This window comes from Leguminivora glycinivorella, chromosome 6 (genome assembly GCF_023078275.1).
Source record: "Leguminivora glycinivorella isolate SPB_JAAS2020 chromosome 6, LegGlyc_1.1, whole genome shotgun sequence".
Lineage (NCBI taxonomy): Eukaryota > Metazoa > Arthropoda > Insecta > Lepidoptera > Tortricidae > Leguminivora > Leguminivora glycinivorella.
In genome coordinates this window covers 7,852,270-7,876,967 of record NC_062976.1, presented here as the reverse complement: position 1 = coordinate 7,876,967, position 24,698 = coordinate 7,852,270, and the positions used below count along the sequence as shown (strand labels likewise).

At 36.3% G+C, this 24,698-nt stretch overlaps 3 protein-coding genes across 4 annotated transcripts in view; 2 read left to right on the top strand and 1 right to left on the bottom strand.

Moving 5' to 3' along the window:
* Positions 1–22,583, top strand: part of LOC125227299 (integrin beta pat-3-like) — a 28,615-nt gene extending 6,032 nt beyond the window's left edge. Inside the window, exons 9-10 of the mRNA XM_048131576.1 lie at positions 8,687–8,777; positions 22,414–22,583. Of these exons, the coding sequence (XP_047987533.1) occupies positions 8,687–8,777; positions 22,414–22,446 (124 nt within the window). The 3' untranslated portion in view covers positions 22,447–22,583. The remainder of the gene's footprint in view (positions 1–8,686; positions 8,778–22,413) is intronic.
* Positions 200–22,070, bottom strand: LOC125227298 (major antigen-like). Of its 2 annotated transcripts, XM_048131573.1 has the most exons (22): positions 21,596–22,070; positions 21,248–21,289; positions 20,845–20,877; positions 19,082–19,105; positions 18,815–18,832; positions 15,172–15,192; positions 15,022–15,045; positions 14,918–14,941; positions 13,903–13,984; positions 13,249–13,334; positions 13,036–13,155; positions 12,090–12,959; positions 11,868–12,009; positions 9,592–10,904; positions 9,273–9,401; positions 8,111–8,309; positions 4,389–7,387; positions 3,927–4,190; positions 3,218–3,365; positions 2,740–2,878; positions 1,713–1,818; positions 200–1,239 (listed from the first exon to the last, which is right to left on the bottom strand). In XM_048131573.1, exons 1-22 carry the CDS (start codon positions 21,944–21,946, stop codon positions 1,123–1,125), a joined length of 7,251 nt encoding a protein of 2,416 aa, XP_047987530.1. In that variant the 5' UTR covers positions 21,947–22,070; the 3' UTR covers positions 200–1,122. The 2 variants fall into 2 exon arrangements, with proteins under 2 accessions (XP_047987530.1, XP_047987532.1); XM_048131575.1 differs by lacking the exons at positions 14,918–14,941; positions 15,022–15,045; positions 15,172–15,192.
* Positions 22,550–24,697, top strand: LOC125226983. The gene is made up of 5 exons (XM_048131169.1): positions 22,550–22,624; positions 23,738–23,947; positions 24,017–24,137; positions 24,221–24,396; positions 24,626–24,697. The coding sequence occupies exons 1-5, from the start codon at positions 22,550–22,552 to the stop codon at positions 24,647–24,649; spliced, it is 606 nt and encodes a 201-aa protein (XP_047987126.1). The 3' UTR covers positions 24,650–24,697.
* Position 24,698: the final 1 nt, after the last annotated feature.

Sequence of the window (24,698 nt, the reverse complement as noted above, 5' to 3'; positions counted from 1 at the left end):
TGGGGACAAAGAATCTTAGCGTCCCTGAGATGTAGGTATGTTCTAACTTTGTTGTAGATAAAGTGATAAGTGGATATTTTTTTTTAAAAGTAATTTTGTCTCGTTCTAACATCGACCCTTCAAATCAAAGAAGTACCTGTACATGTCTGTTGTTGGTTTGTGCACATAGCTATATCTAGGTAATAAATAAAACATGTTATGGCTTTTAAAGGCATTCTTTTTACTTTTAAAATTTCTTGCTTAATTACACAGTTCGCAATAAATAGAACACACCACTATAAAAATATACAAATAAAACCAAGTATAAAATATCTAATTTTGTAAAATATATCACACCGCCTTCAGCCATTATTGTGTTGTTACAGTATTTTAAAATTTTGCGAATTTTTTATAAGAGTAATGATAATAAATAGATTTAGATACAATTATCCTTAGTCTCTGATTCGTTGCCAAATGTCTGCAAACACTGATTCTTTAACACTTTCACTGTCCACTCCTTAATTACCCGAGGCCTCAAATATCAATTTTTTTACGCTTATAATAATTATAAGTTAACTCGAGGTTGCAATATTTTCCAAGGAGATAACAAAAGTGTAAAAGTAAGTACAAATAGTTACTGCCATACTAGCGCAAAAGAGGCTTAAATAAAAATATGAAAATAATAATTTTAAAATATTAGTGCCATTATTTAATTTCATTTTGTTTTTTCCAATATTTTGGAGCTTTTACTAAAAATTAATTGATATTAAAATAATTTTGCTGCTAATACGGTACACCAGCATTTACAATATATAAAGAAACCATAAAAAACAGTAAAATGTGGTACCCGTAAAAAGTTTTTATGAAAATTAAAACAGGAAAAACACATAATTTTATGAAATCAATCGCGTTGTAGCGTTCCACCGAACCGAACCGGACGTATTTTACTTTTGACTTTTTGTGACAGAACTGGTGTACCACCACACAATAGGTCCTACTTAATACTACAAAAGTAAGGAGTGTGTGCGTGTGGCTCAGCGGTATATACATACCGGCTTTTCCAGAACATTTTAATTTTAGAACAACAATTTCTCTAGGTGAAATCTTTCCCGCTAGCAAGGCAAGGGTATGTCAAGGTATGTTTTACTTCTTCGTCAGTCGCGGCGGCCGGTCGTGCTGACGCCGCAGCCGAGTAGGAGGCTCGTCCGTGTACAGTCTCCGGTCTCGTCGCTCCTCGGCCTCCGTCTTTGGTACTGCTCCCTGTAAAAATATGTCCGTATGAAGAGTCAAAATTCAAAGAGAAGTTTACAAGAGAGGAATAGGCATTATCAATGTTTTCTCGCTATGTAGATACATTGCAGATGTAGGTAGAACAAAGCCCAGCTGAAGAAGTATGTACCTTGAAACCTTCACCCCAAGCAAATAACACTTAGCACTAACAGTCTGACCTTTGCTCGGCTCGACGCAATAGAACTCAATGTCGGCTGCTCGCGTGCGATTCGTTTGTTAATGTAGGTAAGAATTATGAAAGACGGCATTTTGCGAACATCAAAACAGTGAGCCTTCTGTACTTGCACTATTATATATTCAGTGACTGCATTTTGATCGGCGTCTAGCGTCAACAATTGTTTGCGTAGACATTAGCTTAGCTCTCTTTGTCGCACTAATATCGAGCGATAGAGAGAGATATGTAAGTTAATGTTTCGTTCAATCCATTCAATAGAGGTTAGTACCTTATGCTCCTTCCTCCTTGTCCGAACTGACCCGGTAGCCGCAGCCATGAGGTCTCCAGCCGAACGCCGCTCCGACACCGCCACGTGCTCGGGGTTGCAGGGACAGCTAATAAACAAACAATCGAAATCAACAAATCAAACACAGAAACTTACCATAAGCAAAAAAATCCTTAAATTCTTTGATACTTCTATTATATTATACGACCTTATTAACCCAGAACACAGTTTATATCTGATGGAAATGTATAGAGAAATGCCTCTTCAAGGTATATGGTATAGTACCTTCAATTGCTCAAACAACATTTCAATTTTTCCGATGATGTTCGGTTGCGCTACCAGCCAGCGTAGCCAAATGGCAATCGTCGACTCTAGACGCCAACAGAAATACAGTCTGGCTCTGTCGCGTCTATACGCAAGAGCTATAGAGATAGATACTTATCTACCAAACAGATATTATCGTGAGCGTTTGTTTGTGCTTTTGGCTACGTACCAGGCAGGGTACTTACGTAGCCAAACGCTTACAATAATATCGTTATCGTAGTTATCTCTATCCCTCTTCCATATACGCGCGAAGGAGCCAGACTGCGTTTCGATCGGCGCCTAGCGTCAACGATATCATTCCGGCTAGGCCGGCAGACCTTCAAAATTACGTGCTTTCTAAAGCTAAGTTTAGACCAGCAAGTTATTGCTGTAAATTTTGAGACGACTGTAGGTAAGAGTGAGTGGCAAATATCTGCATCTCATTCTTGCATATACTTCTGTCTCAAAACTTGCAGCAATAACTTGCTGGTCTAAACTCAGCTTAACGGCCCAGCCACGACATTGGTCTAAGCGCTACAGCGGTGAGCGGCAGCCATACGTGCGAATGAAAAGTCCCAGCGCTGTGACTCGCTCCAATGTATGGCCGCCGCTCACCGCTGTCGCGCTTAGACCAATGTCGTGGCTGACCCCGTAAGAGATATTTTCTATCTAGGTATGTAACCATAATAAAGGGACTAAACATAACACAAATAGGTATTATATATACCTGCATTTGTTGTCCGGAGTCTCTCGTACCGGCAGTGGTTTCGTCTCGGACAAATTAGCTGGCGTGCTTCTGCATACCGCTTCTCTCACTTCTTCGAGCCGCCGCTTCTCTTGGGCCACTTTACGATCTAGGTCCACTACTAAAAACGTGTAAAAGCATTACTCAAGTTTTGTAACATTTTTGATAGGAAATAATATTTCTTTACACCTCGTCGGTAGTAAAAAATATACGATCCCTAGGATGGCAAGGAGTGATCCCAACGAAAAAGCTCATTAAATAAGTAAGTACATAACTAAAGATGTAATATAGTTTTAAAGGGGTCTACAAAATAACTATTTAGTTACAGGTACTGTACCTTTTTGCGTGCTAAAAGACCTATATCGCCCGGCTAACGGATAACTTTATAGAATAGATATGAAAATTACAATGAGTAATGAGTACCAGCCATATTTATACAAAAATTACATTATATACTTACTATTTTGTTGCGTTAATTTCTGTCTCTTAATTAACTCAACTTCCAAAGAATCAAGTTTCTTCTGAAGTGCTTCCTCCTTGTTTAGCTTTTGCTTCCAAATACGACACACTTTGAGATGCAGGAACGACAACTCTTGAGTATCCAGAGCCTGGCAAAGTTATAAACATTTATCTATTTCGTAGTTCCACAGAAATTAACAAATTATTAGTCTATTTACTGTTTTGTAAGGTAACTTCGAAAGCACGGTAATTTTGAAAATGGCAAAGCTTTTTCATAGTAAGCAACGATTATGCAGTGTTTAGCTAAGCATCTAGCCTATAGGAAAATATTTTTCCAGCTTAGTGGATATAAATTTATTTAGCTTTTAAACTTATCTCCAGATGTCGGCCAGGGTGAGCTTTGTATTTTCCTTCTATTGGACATGTCTGACGATATATTAGGATTAGGACAAACGGCTTTCTCATCCCCCTTTGGGGCCTTCCGCGAGAGTGTCGCTTACGACATGCTTTTGCCTTGCATGGCAGCTATTTCAATTCAATCCTTAAAGCTCGAGAAAATACTGCCGATTTGTTAACCAAGTCATGAAAGGTTGTCAGACACAACTTCGCTTTCTTACCGTCTTCAGAGGTATTAGAAGAATTGCATGTCATAAGCAACATTCTCGTGGAATACCTCTTTTGAAATCACCCCCAATACTACTATTTCTAACCTCTATATGTCCATTTGTGATCTTCGTAGCAATATATTTCAAGTAAGTAGTCTCAGCCAGTTTCCTCTGCTCAGCGTCGACTTGTTCGAATATGTTCCGGATCGTGTCAGAAATGTTGATGTCCAACGAACAGGTGCAAGGGCCTATTGAGCGCATTCTGGGCTTCACGTCGAACGCTTCAAGGGCGGTCTTGGTAAGCACCCTGTCAGGCTGTTTTGTCCTGGCCTTTGTGACCTCAAGACCGCCTTCGCATTTAGTTGGTATCTAAAAATACATTTGCTCATAAATAATGACTATGTTATTCACCATAATTTTCTTTATGTATTTTTATTAAAATTTTAGAGCAATAAGTATAATAATATATTAATGACTTACACATATTACACATTTTTAAGATTCCATACAACATATGAAATTATTAAGTGACAGTAGTTCAATAGCACAGAAAATGTGGATACGTACCTCATCAAGCAATGCGGAGCTATTGAGGCTAATTTTTGATTTAAGTGACATACATTCTTTTTGAAGCTTTTCAGCTTTTCGCATTGCGTCTATGCTCATTGTTCTTAAATTTTCTACTTCGTTTTCATGAGCCCTCATAACATCGCGCAACGTTTCTTCGTGAATACTCTGTATATTCATAACACCTTGATTGTGCTCGTTAATTATATTTCTTATGTTCCTATCGTACTGAATTTTTATTGCTTCGATTTGCTTTTTGTGATCTTTCTCTGCGTTTTCTACAGATTTCCTTAGACTGGCTATTACTTCCTCATAACATTTATTATTTGTATCCAAGTTTGCCATCACGCTTTGGTCTACAGATTTTGGACGCCTTTTTTGAGTTTCGTCAAAACTGTCGATGTTAGTAAGCACTTCTCGCGGCTGAATCTTGGCATATTTTTCGTCTCTGTATGTTGACATTAAGTAATCATGTGAATCTTCTGCAGGATCAGACTTCAATGAACTCATAATATACGTAAGTGCAAAATCACTTCGCCTCTCATGTGCACTGTTATCATTATTGTCATCGTCATACAAATTAGAACTACTTTTAGAAATTTTAAGGAAAACTTCGGCTTCTAAACGTGCCATTGCATCGTGGTGAGATTTATTGCTTTCGTTTTTATTTCCTTCTAAGTATCCAATGCTATCGTCAGAGTTGCTAGTCTTTATTTTGGTTTCTTTATCAGATTCTACGCGGCCCATTAGATGTGGCTCATTATTTTCACCTTGTAAAATTTTTTTCTGTGGTGTTCTGCTATGGACTTTCCGTTTTTCTTCAGTTGGCAAATATTTTTTGCTAGTTTCATGAGATACCATAGGTTCAAATGGATCATTATGTAAAACTTTTTTCTGTGATGATTTCTTAGCTTCGGCTCCAGGCTTTGGTATTAATAAATTATTGTCAGATTTATCAAAATTACCAACTTTTTCCTTTAAAATTTTGTCAGTTGTTGACTGAATCGGTGATTTATCACTTTTAAACCCGGATTTTTGTAATTGTTCCACAAACGTGAAAATTTGTTGTGGCTTTGTTACTCTTACCTTCTGGTCTTCGTAAACAATATATTGGCCTAGACTACCACTTGTTTTATCAGCAGATATTCTACTATCTGAGGGACTGCTGGATTTATTTGACGAGGAATCTTTGGAAGGTAATTCTATAAAACTACGTGACCTCATGTATAGGTCATCAGCGTGTGAAATCGTTGGCTGTGATATTGTCCCTGATTTAGAATCTTGTTCACTGTAAGATGCAATCTGCACTGTTGAATCGGATAAGAGTTCCTGTATTGGATGACTATGAGTATCAGGAGTATAAGAATTCATAGAATTATTATCATTGTCTTTATTATTTATGAAGGAATTGCTCTCAACTCCTACACGAGGTACATTTATGTTTAGTTTTAACTTGGTTTTGTCATTTTCTTTTTTATTCGAATCTGGCGGAGTGTTAGTACTGCCGAATTGAACATTTGATTTTAAATGCTTTCTTTCGCTATTGTCCGTTCTCTTTCCAGCAATTTCGAAGATATTTTCTTTTTGAGATGTCCCTGTTGTTTTGATTTCACTGTAATCAGTTGGTTTAACTACCTCACTATTGTTAATATTACTTTTCATGTTTGGATAAAAATTCGGGCCTGTTTGTTTGTGAGCTTTAAAAGAACTTGGTTCTTGAATACCAATCATTTTAGATGAAGTTTTTATAGCGTCCGACGGACTGTGATATATATCTACCAAACCTTCATTACTCGTGCGAGTGTCCACGTCGCGTGTATTATAGGAAGCATTAGACTCAGTGAAATTATCATTAACGTATGAAGAAATACTTTCTGTACGAGAAGGTATGGAGTGATGTTCTAATAATCCTGGACCAAGTCGTTTCATCTTATAGTCTAAATAACTGCTCCTGACAAAATCAAACGTGGGCGTGGTTTCAGCAGCTAAAATTTGTACCTCATTAACTAATGGTGGTTTCTGTTGCGGTAAAAGATCATACATCGGTTTGATAGAATCCCTGTGTCCAGGTTTATTTATTTTACTTAGATCATATTGAGCCACTTGGTCAAAACTTTTTGTTGTAGAACTATTAAAGTCAAAGTATGTGTCATCAATATCTGTCTGCGATGAAACACTTCTATTGGATTTAGCGGTCCAGTATTTAACCAAATCATCATATTTTAATTTTAATTCAGACATCTCCTGAGCTTTTCTTTCTAAATCCGCGGTAAGATTTTGTATAATGACGTCCTTTTCATCATTCTCTGCTGTATTTTTGCTGATTGTCTCTTTTAATTCACGTATGTTAGCATGAGCTTCCTGATACAAATCTTTAAGAGACTGAATCTCGTCTTGTAGAGTCGTTATGTATTTTTCAGTGGACTCGTGAATTTTATCAAAAATGAGTTGTTGGTTCGATATTTCAGCACGTAAATCTTTAATAATGTCCCCATCATGAGATATTTGTTTATTTAATTCATTTTTCAAGTCAATTAATTGCTTTTCAAGACAATTTTTTTCATTCAATACCTCGTCTTTTTCAGTAAGTATCTTTTGCTTCTCATTTTCGAAGTATGTTTTAGCTTCGTCAGCTTTGTTCAATATCAACTGCGAAGAAGCTTGTACTTTCGCTAAAGTGTGTTCTAAAGAGATGGTTTTTGCTTGTCTTGCATCGAAAGCCCTTCTGATTCTGTCAATTGAATGCAAGATGAGTTCTATCTCACAATTATCTGGATATAATTCACTGTCACCAACACTAAATAGTTCAAGTTGTTTTATGTCAGTAACTATTATTTCTCGATCATTCTTCAAGTCTTCAATTTGGGATAAATAGTTTTGCTTATTTTTGGATGATAGTTCATACTGTGACTTTGTTATAGATAATTGGTCTTCTAATTTTGATTTACTTTGTTGAAGGACGGCTAATTCCAATTTCAAATTGTGCGATGCTTTAGAGTCTGTAATTAGGATATTAAACATATATGAACGCTTGAAACATATGAAAATTGACTATTTCAGCTATTTCTAACGATACCCCACTTCACATAAAATTTGACAATATTAACACAATATCAAGTTAAGAATATGCGCCAATTATCAAAACTGAGGATTAAGGATTTCCCCAAACCTATCGACGCGGGATCGGCGTCTTAACTCTTACGCCGTGGCTTGCGTGGGTGACGGTCGCGCGATGGTCGCGCAACGGCGATGCGACGCATACGAAATCAAACCTTATCGATATGGAAGTATGAGACGCGAAGGCGACGGTCGCGCGACGGTCGCGCGACCGTCGCCCACGCAAGACACGGCGTTACGGTTATCGAGTTATTAAAAAAATAAAGATTATTATTGAACATGTGTGTGACAGCCTTTATCAATTCCTAATGTGATTTGTTTTGACATATGCCGTCAATTACTTGACACTAACTTGAATGTTATTTTTAAGGGTCTCTCACACTAATAAATTCATTATGTATGAAAATGATGAAAAATATTTTTTTGCGAATTTAAGTAAAAGTGATATACTTACAGGGTGGTTCCTGATAATGAACCTAGCTACGTTTCGAATTTAACGGAAAACAAAAAAAACACGGTGTATGTATGTAGTGATTCGCTATAAACTCGATCTTCTTTGGCAAATGTGAATTATTACGATTCTGTGAGCCAGTCTTAATACTTACGATGTGCTTCTATCTGCTTCCGTGCTTGCTCCATGCTAACATTTGTATTCTTGATGTCGTTGCCAGCATCAAGGGCTTGCTCCAGAAGATATTGCAGCTTCTGTATTTCGGCTTGCATAGAGTTGATATGATTCTGCATAGTGGCTATCTTGTGATCCCTCTCGTTCATTTCGTCTTCAAAATTTGAAATTAATTGTTCCTGTTGCAAAATAAGGACATTATCAGTACACCTTTTATTTATAAAAATACTATTCTGTAAAAAGTAGTACACTACAGTTTACTAGTCACGTATTTCGAAACACTTGCAAAAGCTGAGTGGAATGTGGATAAAGAAAATTTGTATCTAATCGTAATCACTTGAAAAATGCAATATTTCAGGAGTGCATTGGAACAAAAACACAAAGCGGCAGCATTTTCTAAATATATCGTTGACGATATTCGTACCGCATACTTAGTAGTATTGGTAGTAACATATCTTTCTCTATCAATCTTTATTGGCGTAACAAGCACGTAGCGGTGTGATGTTCATTGCGTATCATTCGCTACGGAGCATCACGATTATATTCTTGGTTACAGGCTTGGACGCTTGGAGGGGAGCGTATGGCGAGGCGTGCAGCAGGGCAGGCAAGCGTCCGTTCACCCTATGCAGCGTCGACTCAGGACACTTGTATGAGCTTCAGTTGTTTGACTCGCACGACGCACACTCCGCCCCACTGCACACCCAATATGAGCGTGCACTAAACATATGATAATCAGTGCTCGGACAAGTCATCGCAAGACTGCAATAGAACAAGATCAATAGAGTTGCATTATTTATTACTGCAACCTAAAATTTAAAGAGCTCGGGGTAGTCCTTAATCCACTTCTTAATTGTATTTATTTGCACCATACTCGTATTTAAAATATTTAGAAATAACCATAAGAAAGCAAATAATTGTATTAATTTAAATCGTCACCACAAAACTATTTCAAGCTTGCTACTTTGACAAATCCATGACAGATATGCGACTAAAAAAGTCGAATGTTAAATTATAAATTACGATAATATCAGCTTTAGATAATAATAATAATCTTAAGTCTCGACTCTATAATAGTTTTGTCCCATGCCCATATCTGTTTCTGCGATGACTTGTCCGAGCACTGATGATAATCTCTTAATTACCGATTCATCTAATTTGTGCAGCAACTCCCTTATCTCCTTCTGAGCTTCACTCTTTTCAATTCTCATTTTTTGGATTTCTTTAGATATTTCAACTAGAGGTTTATATTCTGAAGGACTCGATTGCATGAGCTGAAAAAAGTTTTATTGTGTAACTAGCGATTCGCCCGGCTACGCACGGGGAGTAAAGGATAAAGTTTTGCATAGTAAGTTTTCCTTAAAAGGTAGACATTTTCGTAAAATTTTTTGGGGTTTTGTCCGACTCGATTACTAAATATCGTCATACACACAAATCATACCTTAAATTTGAAAATTAAAATACCTCGTTCCGTGTATTGATTATCACCGTCTCCAAATCATTATTGTGGGCCAAAAGTTCTTCAGTTCGGGTTTGCAGCTCCCTCTTTTCTTCTTGAATTTTTCGGAAATCTGACAACTGAGCATCTAATTCTTTTTGTAATCTTTCTTTCTCTAATTTTATCGCGTCATGATCAGTTTTCAAGTCTTGAAGTTCACTTTCTAGTTTGTCGTGAAACTGCAGTTTCTCAATTAATACTGAACTTTCTCTCCTGTATCTATCCAGTTCAGTTTGATGTAGTTCATTTTCATTTTCTAATGATTTAATGTTATTAGTTGCTACTAAGTGATGGGATTTTAAAGTGTCGAGCTCTTCCATTAACGATTTATTTTCCTCTATTTTACGGTCCAAAATATTATGCATATGGTTAAGTTCTTGTTCTTTAATTTTAAAACTGTGCTCTAGCTCTGCCTTTTCTCTCAGTAATTCAGCTATGGCTTTTTTCAAATCTAATAATTCATGTTCAAGATTAGATAGTCTGGCAGATTCCATTTTCAATTCCTTATTTTCATCTTGCAGTTGATTTACTTGCAGTTTCAATAAATCGTTGTTCGAATGTAGTTTTATTAACTCCCCTTGGATAGATTCAGATTGCCTTAAAAGTTCACCACTTTCTTTTTTATTCAGTTTTATAGAATAAATTGCACTTTCAAGTTGAGAAGCTTTTTTTTGTAATTCTTTTTCCAGTCCATTTTTCTCTTTAGTCAATTGTTCAAATGCAAGTTTTAAATCCATAAATTGTTGAGAAATATCTTCTAGTTCCGATAATTTTGTCTGCATTAAAGAGCTTTCTCTTTTTGAAATTTCTAGGGATTTTTTATTACAGGTATCTTCATTTTGCAGGTGATTTAAGTCATTTTTCAGCTTTTCGTTTTCTTCTAATTTTGCTTTTAAAAGTTTTTTTAATGTTTCATATTCACGCATTTTCTCTTCTATATCATTCGATAGTTCTTCTTGTTTTTGAACAAATTCATCGTAGTCTTTAACCCTGCTCAGTAATTCCTGGCTCTCTTGCCGTGAGAGGTTTACCTGTTCTTTATATTTCTCACCCAATAATTCAAGTTTACTAGAGACATTTTGATTTTCATCTGTCAATTTGTGTATTTCTAAAGACTTTATTTTAATCACGCCCATAAGGTTATCCACCGCATCGGACTTGTCCTTAATTTCTTGTCGTAATGCGCTGTTTTCCTGCATAAGTAATTCCTTGTCCTTTTGAAAACTATCGATGAATTCTTCATATTGCTGATTTTGTTTAAACAACTCTTCGTACGCAGCTGAAAACAAATGAATAAGGTAAAGTAACAAATACAATGACAACTAAGATATTTTCCTTCTTTGTTCGTAGCAAATTTCATCGAAATTGGTTCAAGCATATTAATATAAGCATAAAGAGATTACAGATAAACTGACAGGAATAGTTGCTTTCGCAATTGTCATATAAAGATTAAGAAAACAAAAATAATTCTGCATCATAAATCCAAAATTTAATGTTCATTTAGATGGTACCGTACCACTCTTTTTGATGCTCGGCATTGCTCGGTCAGATGGCGCTAATATAGTACATTATGATACAAGTGCGTAAAAAAGGAAGTTCGAAACGAGTGGCGATAAATTAAAACACGACCGAAGGGAGTGTTTTAAATCGACACGAGTTACGAATTTTTTGTTGAATGTTTTTTTTACGCACTTAGTGCGAGAAGTGGTTCATTATATGATAGGTCAAAACTTAGGTAGATCATCTGTACTGAAAAACGTCGTACGATACACGTGCGAAAAGGAAATTCGTAACTCGTGTAGATTTAAAACACTCCCTTCGGTCGTGTTTTAATTTATCGCCACTCGTTTCGAACTTCCTTTTTTACGCACTTGTATCGTAATGTAATATTACAACAGGTACGTAGGTGAGATGTTTTTCCGCACTAGTACGTAAAGCACGTTGTTATGTCGAAACTTCAAAGGGCTAATGTACTGTATAGTCAGATACACGTGCGAAGAGGAAATTCGCAACTCGTGTCATTTTAAAATACTCCCTTCGGTCGTGATTGAATTTATCGCCACTCGTTTCGACATTCTTCTTTTCCGCATTTGTATCGTAATTTAGTAAAACAATTTTACTTAATACATTTATGTCAGGTAAAGGGTAGGTCAAATTTTCAAAAAGTTTTAACACTGTGTGACTAATGCCACTAGAAGGTAAAATTAAAAAAATCTTATTTGAAGACTAAATTAAATTTTACCTCTCCACTTAATAATTTCTGTTTCCAAGTCGTTGATGTGAGACATTTTATCCTGAAATTCGTATTCTATATCCTGATACTGTTTTAGTTGCTCTTTTAATAACTCGTTTTCTTTAGAAAGTGAAGAATCTTCACGAGGGATCTTGAAACAAAATAAAAAAATATGTTTAGTAAAAATATCAAGTACTTGTAAAAATCTTAATATAACTTTTACTTCCGTACATTTTCAGGCTGTTGTTCAATAAGTTTCGCTATTTGTGAATTTAAAGTTTTGATCTGCTGTTCTTGGCACATACATTTACATTCTGATTCCTGTAGTTGGCAATGTAAGCTATTTTTATCTTTTTCGAATGCAACATATAAATCATTTAATCTTTTTTCGAGAGACATGTTTTGGGTTCTCAGTTCTTCTATCGCGTCAGCTTTAATATGATTTATTTCGGCCTCTGCCTTTAATTTCGTTTCTAACCCAGATGATTCTTCTGCAAGCACTATGTATTGTTGTTTTAAGCTATCTAAATCTTCAGATCGTTTCCGGTAATGTTCTTTCTCATTCCATAGTGAGTTATATTCCTTTAATTGACCTCGTAAACGTTCCAGTTCCAACTCCAGATCCTCATACTTTGCACATCGTACTCGTATACATTCAGTTTCATGTTTTAAATTTTCGTAACAATTCAACAAATCTTCATAGCACTCCTGAAGGTCTTTAATACGTTTTTGGTTCTCTTCATTAATAATAGAAGCTGTGTCGCACACCTGTCTGTCGAGGTCACTATCAGAATCATCGTTCTGATCAGGTGTGCTTTCTTTGCTTAGTATTTCTTTCATTTCTTCATGTTCCATTATTTCCGCTACTAGTTGGGATCTTTTTGTTGAATCTGAACTCATGCAATCGGTTGGCGTTAACCGATAACTTTGTTCCATTTTTGTGGTAATGTCGGCGTAGTAACAAGGGCAGTCTTTTGCGCTGGTGCATTGAAAATCTTTCGAGCACGGCGCGACCAGCGCGAGGCAGAACTTCTCAAGCACCTTCATTTTAAACAGTATCTTCCCTTTTATGTCGATACACCGAATGTCCTTGCCAGCTGTCTGCAAAAGCAGTTTATTAATAAAGCTGTTTAATGTTACAAAGCAATGCAACTCGACAACAAGGTACTGAACGGACCATAAGGTTAAGATATTGTCTGTACTTAGAGTTTTGGGATAGAACTCCAAAAATTTTCTCTAGTGCCGTGTAGATGTGCGCATAGATACCAAACGGCTCGCAGATATCATTTTCCATTATCTGAAAATATTTGTAATGTAAGGTTAAAACAAAACATGGCTACCACCTCATAGCATCATAATTTACTTAATAAATAATATTTAAATTACTAACCGCTAAAGAATTACGCATGGCGTTCAACTTAGCATCTTTTGATATGATTTGTTCTTTCATCTCGTCTATCCTTGGGTCTTCTGCAGCTATAACACAAAATGCAGGCGTAAGTTATTTTCAATTGTCAAGAACTTGTTCTTGGAATAAATGCAACTCTTAACGATCAGAGGGCGACCGCGAACGCCGACGTTAGTAAATTGATTTGAAGGCATCTTTCTCATTTACTCCGGTTAAGTCGTAATTATAAGGACAGGGAGAAATCGAGGTTTCGCTCTCGACTATTTCCTCCTCCAAAACTGAACCAATCGTAACGAAATTTGGAAATCATAATTATAATAAAATAATCTGTGTCGGACTGTTTATTTATTTTGGTTGATCGATCTCAGTTTTCAATACCACGCCTTTCTTTGTGGCAAATTTAATTTAGCTGTTTTTGCCATGTTTGAAAGGCTCTAGTTTTCTTAAAAACAAAAATATAAAAAAAAAAGATATTGGATAGGTATAATGTGTTAATAATACATAATAATGTGTTATAAAAATCATTGCTTTTAGCTGCAAAAACCAGGGAGGAAACAGTCAAGAGCGTTTGTATGGTATGACTGCTCCTATTTTGCCCCAACTTCTGTATTCGCGGTAGACCCCCGGTAAACTCACATACGCTGACGTCGCATGGGCACGCGAGACCCGTCGTCTGGTTTCCTTGCGTCGTCATATCTTTGTCGAGCATGACCGTCCACTGTGGAATGATAACAATTAATGCCAATGCCCAATGAGGAGGCACACTCAAAGCTTATGACAGATGGCGCCACCCTATTAGTCCATTGCACTTGCGTTGCACAGATAAAGAATTTCATACATGAGAGCGAGAAGATGATATGTTTTTTCTCTCTCACACATATGAATGACAGTGACAGGCCTAGACACTTGCACAGGCGCCGCCTGGCGACATAAAATGTCAGTGTGCCTCCTCATTACCTATAATGTCAACATGGATAAGTGTCTGGCCCTGGTCTGGCCTTTTTACTCACTGTCTCAGGTGTTTTCACGAGTTCATACTTTTGCTACTTGCTACTCACGCTTAGTGGAACACGTACATACTCTCAATAAACACTGTTCGTTGTTGGCAGACAAATGTGAAGGCCAGACACACTTCCTCTTATGACACACTTACCCGTATTGACCTTACACACTAAAATAAATAAATAAATATTGGGGACACCTTACACAGATCAACTTAGTCCTAAAGTAAGCAAAGCTTGTACTATGGATGCTAAGCGACGATTAACATACTTAAATATACAAATACATACTTATATACATAGAAAACATCCATGACTCAGGAACAAATATCTGTGTTCATCACACAAATAAATGCCCTTACCGGGATTCGAACCCAGGACCACGGCTTAGCAGGCAGGGTCACTACCGACTGAGCTAGACCGGTCGTCAAACATAGGTTTAGATATAAGTATATAATTTCATAGACATTTTAAGTTTAAGATAATATTTGACACCCACAAAACATAAAGGTATCATACACACTAAAACTTGATGTCACTATTCACGTAATATTTTATCATAAGGAAAACTAAATAACCGTAGTTAATTGGGTAAAAAGAATCGCATTCTACATTGTGTCTCGAATAAAATATTTGTAAAAAATACTTACAGCATCCCCACGCGATCTGTCAGACTAAAACAAATAAAAAAAGAATTGAATAATATTACTTCATATTTGTTTAATACAAAAATATCTTTAAGAAAAATACTTACTTCCGCGCCTTTTGATTTAATAGACTGAAAGCAACAAGAAAAAATAGTTTATTGTAAGACGGACATGAAAAACTAAGCACTTATGTAAATTAATATAAATATGGCAATAGGTATGAGAACACCAAACAAAAAAAATAAGACAAAAATTACCCAATTGGCGCTGTATTGAACCTGAAAAGAACAAACAAAAAATAATAAAAATCTCTTATATTTAATAATACTCGTATAATATATGTATTAAAAGGACTCTTACACAGATCTGTCTAGTGCAAAACTAAGTTGTTGTTTATTTACGTTCGATTTGTGCTCTTTGTAACGATACCCCTCTTGACCTAGTAACTTGAAATTTACAGTTTGCCCCCTTTAATTTTGGCCATTTTCTACTATTAAAATTAATAAATTAAAAAAATATATACTTTCTATTTGTAGAGGTTCACAATGTTCACAACTATTCCAAATTTCAAGTTGATAGTATTAGTAGAGTCGAGATATTTGGTAATGTGATAGACCTGTCACTGCAATGCCATAGTTTCGTTTTCTTTTAACCCCTTATTTGCCAAGAGGGGCCCTGAAGCTAGTAGTTTCATGTGCTCTGCCTACCCCTTTATGGGATACAGGCGTGATTGTATGTATGTATGTATGTATGTGATAGACGAACAGACGGACAGAGTCACACACACCAAGGGTTCCTGTTGTACCTTTTTGGTATGGAACCCTAAAATGATACCTCAATTATTTTTAATTCGATGCCAAACTATCTCCAAGTATATGGTAGTCTTAAAAACATTAACTAGTAAAGTATAGTAAAGCGGGTAACAATATAAGTAGTCCAAAGCTCCCAACTATCCAAAATGAACTGTAAATATTTTTATGAAAATTAATTACCTTGTAGGAGTATAATATAATAGTACCTGGGCGACCGAGCTTCGCTCGGTGTTCTATTTTATTTCTTGTGTTTTTTACATCACAGACCTACCACTACCTTATAAATAGTACTGAGATAACGGAAGAAGCTTAAAATTCGTAATAATAATTACAACACTTAATGAATACGTAACTTTTGTCACCCGCGAATCATAAGATTCATAAGTTAGTCATTGATGTTTGTTATTTCGTATCCTTGACCTGTGTCGCCATCTAGTTTTATCATAAATAGTACTTAAATCGAGCGAAAGAATTCTGTCTTAACAACTCAACTACTCCACACGAGATGGCGCGCGTTTTGCCACGAAAGCTCAAATAGAGATGGCGGTATGTGCCTATTATTTCCGGATAATTCTAGAATGTAATAGCACATCTGTTTGAAGTATTGAGTTATAAAATAGTACTGAGATAATAGAAGAAGCTTAAAATTCGTAATAATAATTAAAACACTTAATGAATACGTAAGTGTTGTCACCCGCGAATCATAAAATTCATAAGTTAGTCAAAGTTTGTTATTTTGTATCCTTGACCTGTGTCGCCATCTAGTTTTATCATAAATAGTACTTACATCGACCGAAAGAATTCTTTCTTAACAACACAACTACTCCACACGAGATGGCGCGCGTTACACCACAAAAGCTCAAATAGTGAATTTTCTATTTGTGTTAAGTATTCTTTTCATTAATATGAAATGACTTGAAAAAATTATAACACCTTGCCCGCGAATTATCGCCCGCGAATTATCACCCGCGAATCATAAGATTCATAAGTTAGTCATTGATGTTTGTTATTTCGTATCCTTGACCTGTGTCGCCATCTAGTTTTATCATAAATAGTACTTAAATCGAGCGAAAGAATTCTGTCTTAACAACTCAACTACTCCACACGAGATGGCGCGCGTTTTGCCACGAAAGCTCAAATAGAGATGGCGGTATGTGCCTATTATTTCCGGATAATTCTAGAATGTAATAGCACATCTGTTTGAAGTATTGAGTTATAAAATAGTACTGAGATAATAGAAGAAGCTTAAAATTCGTAATAATAATTAAAACACTTAATGAATACGTAAGTGTTGTCACCCGCGAATCATAAAATTCATAAGTTAGTCAAAGTTTGTTATTTTGTATCCTTGACCTGTGTCGCCATCTAGTTTTATCATAAATAGTACTTACATCGACCGAAAGAATTCTTTCTTAACAACACAACTACTCCACACGAGATGGCGCGCGTTACACCACAAAAGCTCAAATAGTGAATTTTCTATTTGTGTTAAGTATTCTTTTCATTAATATGAAATGACTTGAAAAAATTATAACACCTTGCCCGCGAATTATCACCCGCGAATCATAAGATTCATAAGTTAGTCATTGATGTTTGTTATTTCGTATCCTTGACCTGTGTCGCCATCTAGTTTTATCATAAATAGTACTTAAATCGAGCGAAAGAATTCTGTCTTAACAACTCAACTACTCCACACGAGATGGCGCGCGTTTTGCCACGAAAGCTCAAATAGAGATGGCGGTATGTGCCTATTATTTCCGGATAATTCTAGAATGTAATAGCACATCTGTTTGAAGTATTGAGTTATAAAATAGTACTGAGATAATAGAAGAAGCTTAAAATTCGTAATAATAATTAAAACACTTAATGAATACGTAAGTGTTGTCACCCGCGAATCATAAAATTCATAAGTTAGTCAAAGTTTGTTATTTTGTATCCTTGACCTGTGTCGCCATCTAGTTTTATCATAAATAGTACTTACATCGACCGAAAGAATTCTTTCTTAACAACACAATTACTCCACACGAGATGGCGCGCGTTACACCACAAAAGCTCAAATAGTGAATTTTTCTATTTGTGTTAAGTATTCTTTTCATTAATATGAAATGACTTGAAAAAATTATAACACCTTGCCCGCGAATTATCACCCGCGAATCATAAGATTCATAAGTTAGTCATTGATGTTTGTTATTTCGTATCCTTGACCTGTGTCGCCATCTAGTTTTATCATAAATAGTACTTAAATCGAGCGAAAGAATTCTGTCTTAACAACTCAACTACTCCACACGAGATGGCGCGCGTTTTGCCACGAAAGCTCAAATAGAGATGGCGGTATGTGCCTATTATTTCCGGATAATTCTAGAATGTAATAGCACATCTGTTTGAAGTATTGAGTTATAAAATAGTACTGAGATAATAGAAGAAGCTTAAAATTCGTAATAATAATTAAAACACTTAATGAATACGTAAGTGTTGTCACCCGCGAATCATAAAATTCATAAGTTAGTCAAAGTTTGTTATTTTGTATCCTTGACCTGTGTCGCCATCTAGTTTTATCATAAATAGTACTTACATCGACCGAAAGAATTCTTTCTTAACAACACAACTACTCCACACGAGATGGCGCGCGTTACACCACAAAAGCTCAAATAGTGAATTTTTCTATTTGTGTTAAGTATTCTTTTCATTAATATGAAATGACTTGAAAAAATTATAACACCTTGCCCGCGAATTATAAGTTACTTAATGTTTGTTGTTTCGTATACGACGCCTTGATCTGTGTCGCCATCTAGTCTTTATAATAAATAGTACTTACATCGACCGAAATAATTCTGTCTTAACAATACAACTACTGCACACGAGATGGCGCGCGAAGAAAAACGCATGAAAACTCGAAAATTCGCGTTTTCCGGGACCTAAGGATAAGCTAGATCGATTTTTCACCTCCGAAAACCCCCACATAACAAATTTCAGCGAAATCGTTAGAGCGGTTTCCGAGATCGTCGGTATGTATAAATAAATAAACAAATAAATAAATAAATAAATATACAAGAATTGCTCGTTTAAAAGTATAAGATAAATGACTTACGCTTTTCGACTTCCCAGTCTGAAAAAGAAGAATAAATGGTTTGACGTTCATATGCGCATTGTAATATGCCTACTTGAAAAATAAATATTTCATTTTCATTTTAATTTTTTTTTTCATTTTTAATTTTCATACAGGAAAGATCGCAATTCAGAATAGCCGATTCTGATTTTACATTATTTAAGCGATATGTAACCGCTCACAGTGTGAGATATTCAATAAAATTCAGATTGTAAAATAAGAATCGACAAGTTTAGTTATGGTGCTTACCTCAAAGGATTCGGTCTCGAAACCCTGGAAACAGGAAAAATACATTATCTGCTAGGTTCGAAAAGTATTTCATATATGTAAAATTTATCTACATTCCCGCATTAAATAAACGAAATTTTCCATTTTCCCTTTCGAAAGTTGAGCATGTAATTAACACAAAAATTGTAGGATCGTTCCAATATACCTATTAAAAAGCGTGGAAGTAAGATTGTTAAAACTTACCTAACCGGTGATCTCTGTCTTCACTGTGACTATTTTTTTTTTGTATAGAAGAGTTGGGAATTTAGAGGGAGCCTCTATCTTATCCACAAATCTGACGCCGCGGTGTCCCGGAGGGACATCCCGGGGAGTTGGACATCCCGGGAGAGACATCCCGGGGAGAGACATCCCGGGGAGAGACATCCCGGGGAGAGATATCCCGGGGAGAGACATCCCGGGGAGATCACTGTGACTAGGGCGTTTCGTTGTTCATAAAAATGAGGATGTATTGGGTTGGTAAGAAAGTAATGAGCGATCGATTGAATTCCACATGAAATTTTTGAGCGAGTTCTAGAATCTTCTATGGTCGAAAGTATATAAAGGGCTAGTCGCACAGTTTCTCGTCAGTCATTCACTAGCTGTCGCCGAGCTAATATAAGGAAGAAAATGGACGAATTAAAAGTGCATGTAAGGCATTGTTTACTATATGAATTTCAGTCTGGCCATTCAGCCGCCGAAGCAGTGCGTAATATATGTCAGCGTGTTGCTCCTGAAGTTGTGTCTGAGGCCACGGCGAAACGATGGTTCCAGCGGTTTCGTAGTGGCGACTTTTCATTATCAGATCAACCTAAGTCTGGTCGACCGGTGAAGATTGATGTAGCCAAATTAAAAACCTTAATTGAAGGAGATCCGAGGCTAACGAGTCGTACTCTTGCTACCGAGTTAGGCTGCTCTCATGTCACCATAGAAACACATTTACACGAGTTGGGAAAAAACTACAAATACAGTGTTTGGATACCGCACGAACTTGATAGAGATCAACTAAACCGCCGTGCCGATATCTGTATACAACTTCTGTCTTTTCGCCGCACATTCAACTGGTTGGACCATCTTATCACTGGAGATGAAAAATGGGTCTTATATATAAATCACACACGCAAACGTCAGTGACTAGCTCCAAACGAAAAAGGAATAGAGGCACCAAAAACAGAGCCTCACCCGAAAAAGTTATGCTGTCCGTTTGGTGGGATATTCATGGTATTATTCACTGGGAACTCCTACCAAGTGGAATGACTGTTACCGCATCAGTATACTGTAATCAGCTTGAAAATTTAAACCAAAAAATCTGTCAGAATCGTCCACAGCATGCTAAAGTTTTTTCTTACACCACAATGCTCGCCCACACATTGCAAAAGTGACTCGGCTAAAGCTATTGGAGCTAGGTTGGAAAGTGATACCTCATCCACCGTACTCTCCAGACTTGGTACCTACGGATTACGCATTGTTCAGATGGCTAAGCAATGCCTTGAATGAAAAAAAGTTCGATGATCAAGCCCATCTACGACAGTACATAGCTGAGTTTTTTGAATCTAAACCTAAGAACTTCTTCGCCGATGCTATTCATTCTTTACCAGAACGATAGAGACAAATAGTAGATAACGAAGGCCGTTATATTTTTGATAAATGATTAAAATAATAAATTAAATAAAAATTACAATATTGGTTATGATTCGCTCATTACTTTCTTACCAACCCAATATTTAGATTATAACAAAAACACTTACTTCCGTAGCCGCTGACATATCCAGGTTCAAACACTGAAAAAAATATAAATGTTAACTTGGTAATTATTAATTCGGCCGCACTATTACTCCTCGCTTTCGTTATTAAATTTCAAATTATTATTTTTTTATCACAGCATTCACTACAAATACAAAAGATTCATGACTCGTAACGTAACACAAATTAATACACCGGTTACACCCATTAACTAACTAATTATTTAACACTAGCTTTTTGCCCGCGGCTTCGCTCGCGTTAGAAAGAGGCCAAAAGTAGCTTATGTTACTCTCCATCCCTTCAACTATCTCCACCTAAAAAAGCAATTCGTCGCTCCATTTTGCCGTGAAAGACGCGGACAAACAAAGAGACACACACACTTGGATAATCTGATTAATGAAAACTTACCAACTCATCAAGGTCCTTATTAGCTTCTCTGATAGCTGCATGCTGAAATGTATTATTTATTTAGTTTTCCTCTAATATACGTCTGAGTACAAATTATTAAGGGCGGGAAAGGTTCCCTAGCTAATTAGGTATTTAAATAATACTCTAGCTAAATAGGTCTTAAATTTAATAATCTGCTTTATGAATATTTATTTGTGAGGTGAGGTGGAAAACATATGCAATAATTGCAATAATATTAGCGGGAAGTTTAAACCAATTAAAGTTTTTGGTTATCACACTTATCACTATTATCATCTATATTTTAAACAATATCGTCGACCGTTATATTAGGCTCAGAAATCTACTTACTGCTTTTGCGATTTCACATTTCTGTGCACAATCTAGATCCAGTTCATCATAAGCGGCTAACATTTGCTCGAACTCCTCAATCTTGCGCTTTAGCCTGCCTATCTCCAAGTTCTTCGACGCCAAAAGCGTGTCAACAATCACTTTGGTTGGCACATACTTTATTGGCGTCGTCAGATCGTTGTTCCGCTTTATCAGCTCTGTTAGGTGTTCCGTTTTTGTCGATCCAAAGTGTGACCAGGCTCTTGCGTCAGTACAAGACGCATAAGCCTTCAGCTTCCCTTCATTTCTGGGAGGTAAGTCACACGACTCCAAATCATGGAATACTCGCTCCCGTTTCGTTATAAAAGACATTGTGACGCACTAGCCTTCTCCACTTACAATTAATATAATTTGTCTAAACATAAACCCTTCTAAAATAACTTTATTTTAAGTTTGTCTTCCATCCAGTTAAACGAGACATTTTTGTATTGAAAATAACACCGTAAATTAATATATTTAGGCTTATGGTAAATTGTATACGAAAATATCAAATGTTTTGAGCTGTCAAAAATCGAGATGGAATGGTGGCTTGAAATGGAATGTGAGTTTCAAAATATTTGTTTTTTGATATGACATTTGGGAGCTTGACTTGTCACAGTAGGTATGAAGATCGGCGATTTCATCTATGGTACTAATCTAATCCAAGGAGGTGGCATAAAACCTGTCAGTCTGTCATTAAATATTTAGTTAAATCATGTCGTAATCTTAACCTTATTTCAAATTTACAAAATGTTATATTGAAATTCGATGTTTTAACGTGTAATGTTAATGTATTGCAGTATACCATACAGTTTGCGTCTGATATCCCGTAACGAAGGTCAAATAAAATCTTATGAGTCGTGTGTGGATGTCAGAGCGTGGCACCACGATGGCGCGGTGCGCAGCGGGCACCTCAGAGCGTGGATCCGGAGTGACATGCCCTGCTGCGTGATTTCGGTCTCGACGCTGCTGGCCGCTTTAAGGGTGATGGGGCGCAAGAACCGTGGCCGCGTGAGTTTGCCCACTTATTCATTTGAAATAACATTTTCTTGATTTGACTACCTTCCCATCAACGCAACGTAAAGTTAAAATGTTAGCTGTGCAGATTTAAACCCCGACATAGGGAGCAGTGTCAGTGCCGTATACCTTCTCTGATTTGAACTGAAAGGGCACATTATTGGATCTTACACATACATACAACAGCTTCGAATATGTTATCTTCGTAATCGTAATTTTCCCATTAAAATATAACACGGCTCTGTAGGTACTTCCCAGCAATATCTTTTATAAATTTTTAGGTGAAAAATTAGTTTTTTGTTGCTATAAGTATCTACACTTCTTATTTCTAGCTCACACCAAGATGCCATCCAAATTGTAAATCCAAAGTAGTCCTGGAAAGTATATGCCATTCTTGTCAGACTATTAGAGAATGCTTTCAAAATGATCCGATGTATGAAAAATATTTTGATGAAGTGAGTAGCAACAACAGGTTTCTCAAGCTATTTTTAATATACCAGACTGTACCGTAAATTTATATTTTATAATGTTTTAGGAAGAATTCGAAACGAGCCACTGGCCCTGTGAGCGATGCCTTGATGCGTTGAAAGGTATCAAAATGTTATGGAAGATAATTTTGGAAAAAATATTTGGTATTTATATTTCGACACCGGAGAAAACTTCCATAAATGACCGCTCATATACTGTGCTGACTACGGTTAAATCTTGGAAGAATGATATTGCACATGAATCTTTATATGTCAAAAATATGTCCGTACTTAATAGAAGTCAAGGTGTAAACGTGACAAAAAGTTCGTGTCAAATTACACCTGAAGAAAAGATACCATCTCCTGTCCGTTCTGCGAAATCCGCCGATGATAGAATTAATGGAGCAACTAATAAGACTTGTAACGAAAATAATAAACATATTATAAGATCTGAAAGTTACGTTGTAATCCCCAAGACCACTAAATCACGAAAAGTAAATAGGAGTATATCAGTTTACATTAAGAAAGCTGATGTTTGTTGCGACACCTCTCACTTAGACGACGGAGACAATAAAGTATTTAAGAATGATTTTAATAATTTGCAACGAAGCTTAAAAGAACTAATGGTCGATATCGAGAGATTGAAGAAGGAGAACATGTCATTGAAAATGGAGATACAGGAGCTTATAAGGAAAGGGTTTTGAAGACCCGTTTATCTGGCTTAGTGCCTGTGTTATCCAATGACGCTTTAGCTTATCTTCCTAAACCATTCGAAGAAGAAGAGTCGACCAATTTCGCTGATGATGTTGAGTCAGAGATGATTATAACCATGAAGAACTGCAGAGATTTGGTATGTACTCTCATGTATATGTATTGGTTTGGTGAACATAGCTAAAAAATAACAGTGTAATTTTTACAGGGCTATAAGCAAGTGTCACTTCTGCAAGTTCTGCACAAATCAAGCAAACCATTTTTCAGTACAAATAGTAAAACCGACGCCCGTTGCAGAAAAGAAGACCCCATCCACGTCTTGGAAAAACGTAATAGTATATTGAGAACTGATTGTCGCATCGTTTAGACTTTATTTGAACGAATATTATTCTAATTTCCGTTTCCGTTTTAGTGCAAAGTACTTTTGGGGCTATAATGAAGCGGGAAGCTGGTTTTGTGAGCAATAAGAAGGGCCGTGACAGACCTCCGTCGGACATAGACGCGTCGTATCATAGCTATAAAATAAAGCTGAAGAAGTCACCTTCAAAGCTACGAACTGAAACTAAGTTGCTGTCTGTCGGCCAATGTGTAAGTTGTTAGTAAAAAGAAGCTTCCGAAATTTCTTTCGAACCCCAAAGACTCTCATGGCTCTCATGAGCCATGGCAGAAATGTAGACAACGCTAGGAAAAAGAAGAAAGTGGTATTTCGTAAATGTCTTATCTTGTGTCCCTAGGAATAACTTGTATACCTACATCCGTTATAAATAGTTGACCTATTTGCTACCTATCTATATGTATCACCTGTTTTATTTTTCAGAATTGCTCCCGGGATATGAAATAGTGAATTGTGTTTGTATTGTCAAAATCGTAAATAAAAGTGTGCATACAAT

Coding starts and splice junctions, on each gene's coding strand:
- LOC125226983 (XM_048131169.1), top strand. CDS start 22,550: ATGCCCTGCTGCGTGATTTCGGTCTCGACGCTGCTGGCCGCTTTAAGG. Junction 23,948..24,016: donor TGAAGAACTGCAGAGATTTG/GTATGTACTCTC, acceptor TAATTTTTACAG/GGCTATAAGCAAGTGTCACT. Junction 24,138..24,220: donor CATCCACGTCTTGGAAAAAC/GTAATAGTATAT, acceptor TTTCCGTTTTAG/TGCAAAGTACTTTTGGGGCT.
- LOC125227298 (XM_048131573.1), bottom strand. CDS start 21,946: ATGTCTTTTATAACGAAACGGGAGCGAGTATTCCATGATTTGGAGTCG. Junction 8,310..9,272: donor TGCACAAATTAGATGAATCG/GTAATTAAGAGA, acceptor ATTTTGCAACAG/GAACAATTAATTTCAAATTT. Junction 2,879..3,217: donor GAAATTAACGCAACAAAATA/GTAAGTATATAA, acceptor ACACGTTTTTAG/TAGTGGACCTAGATCGTAAA.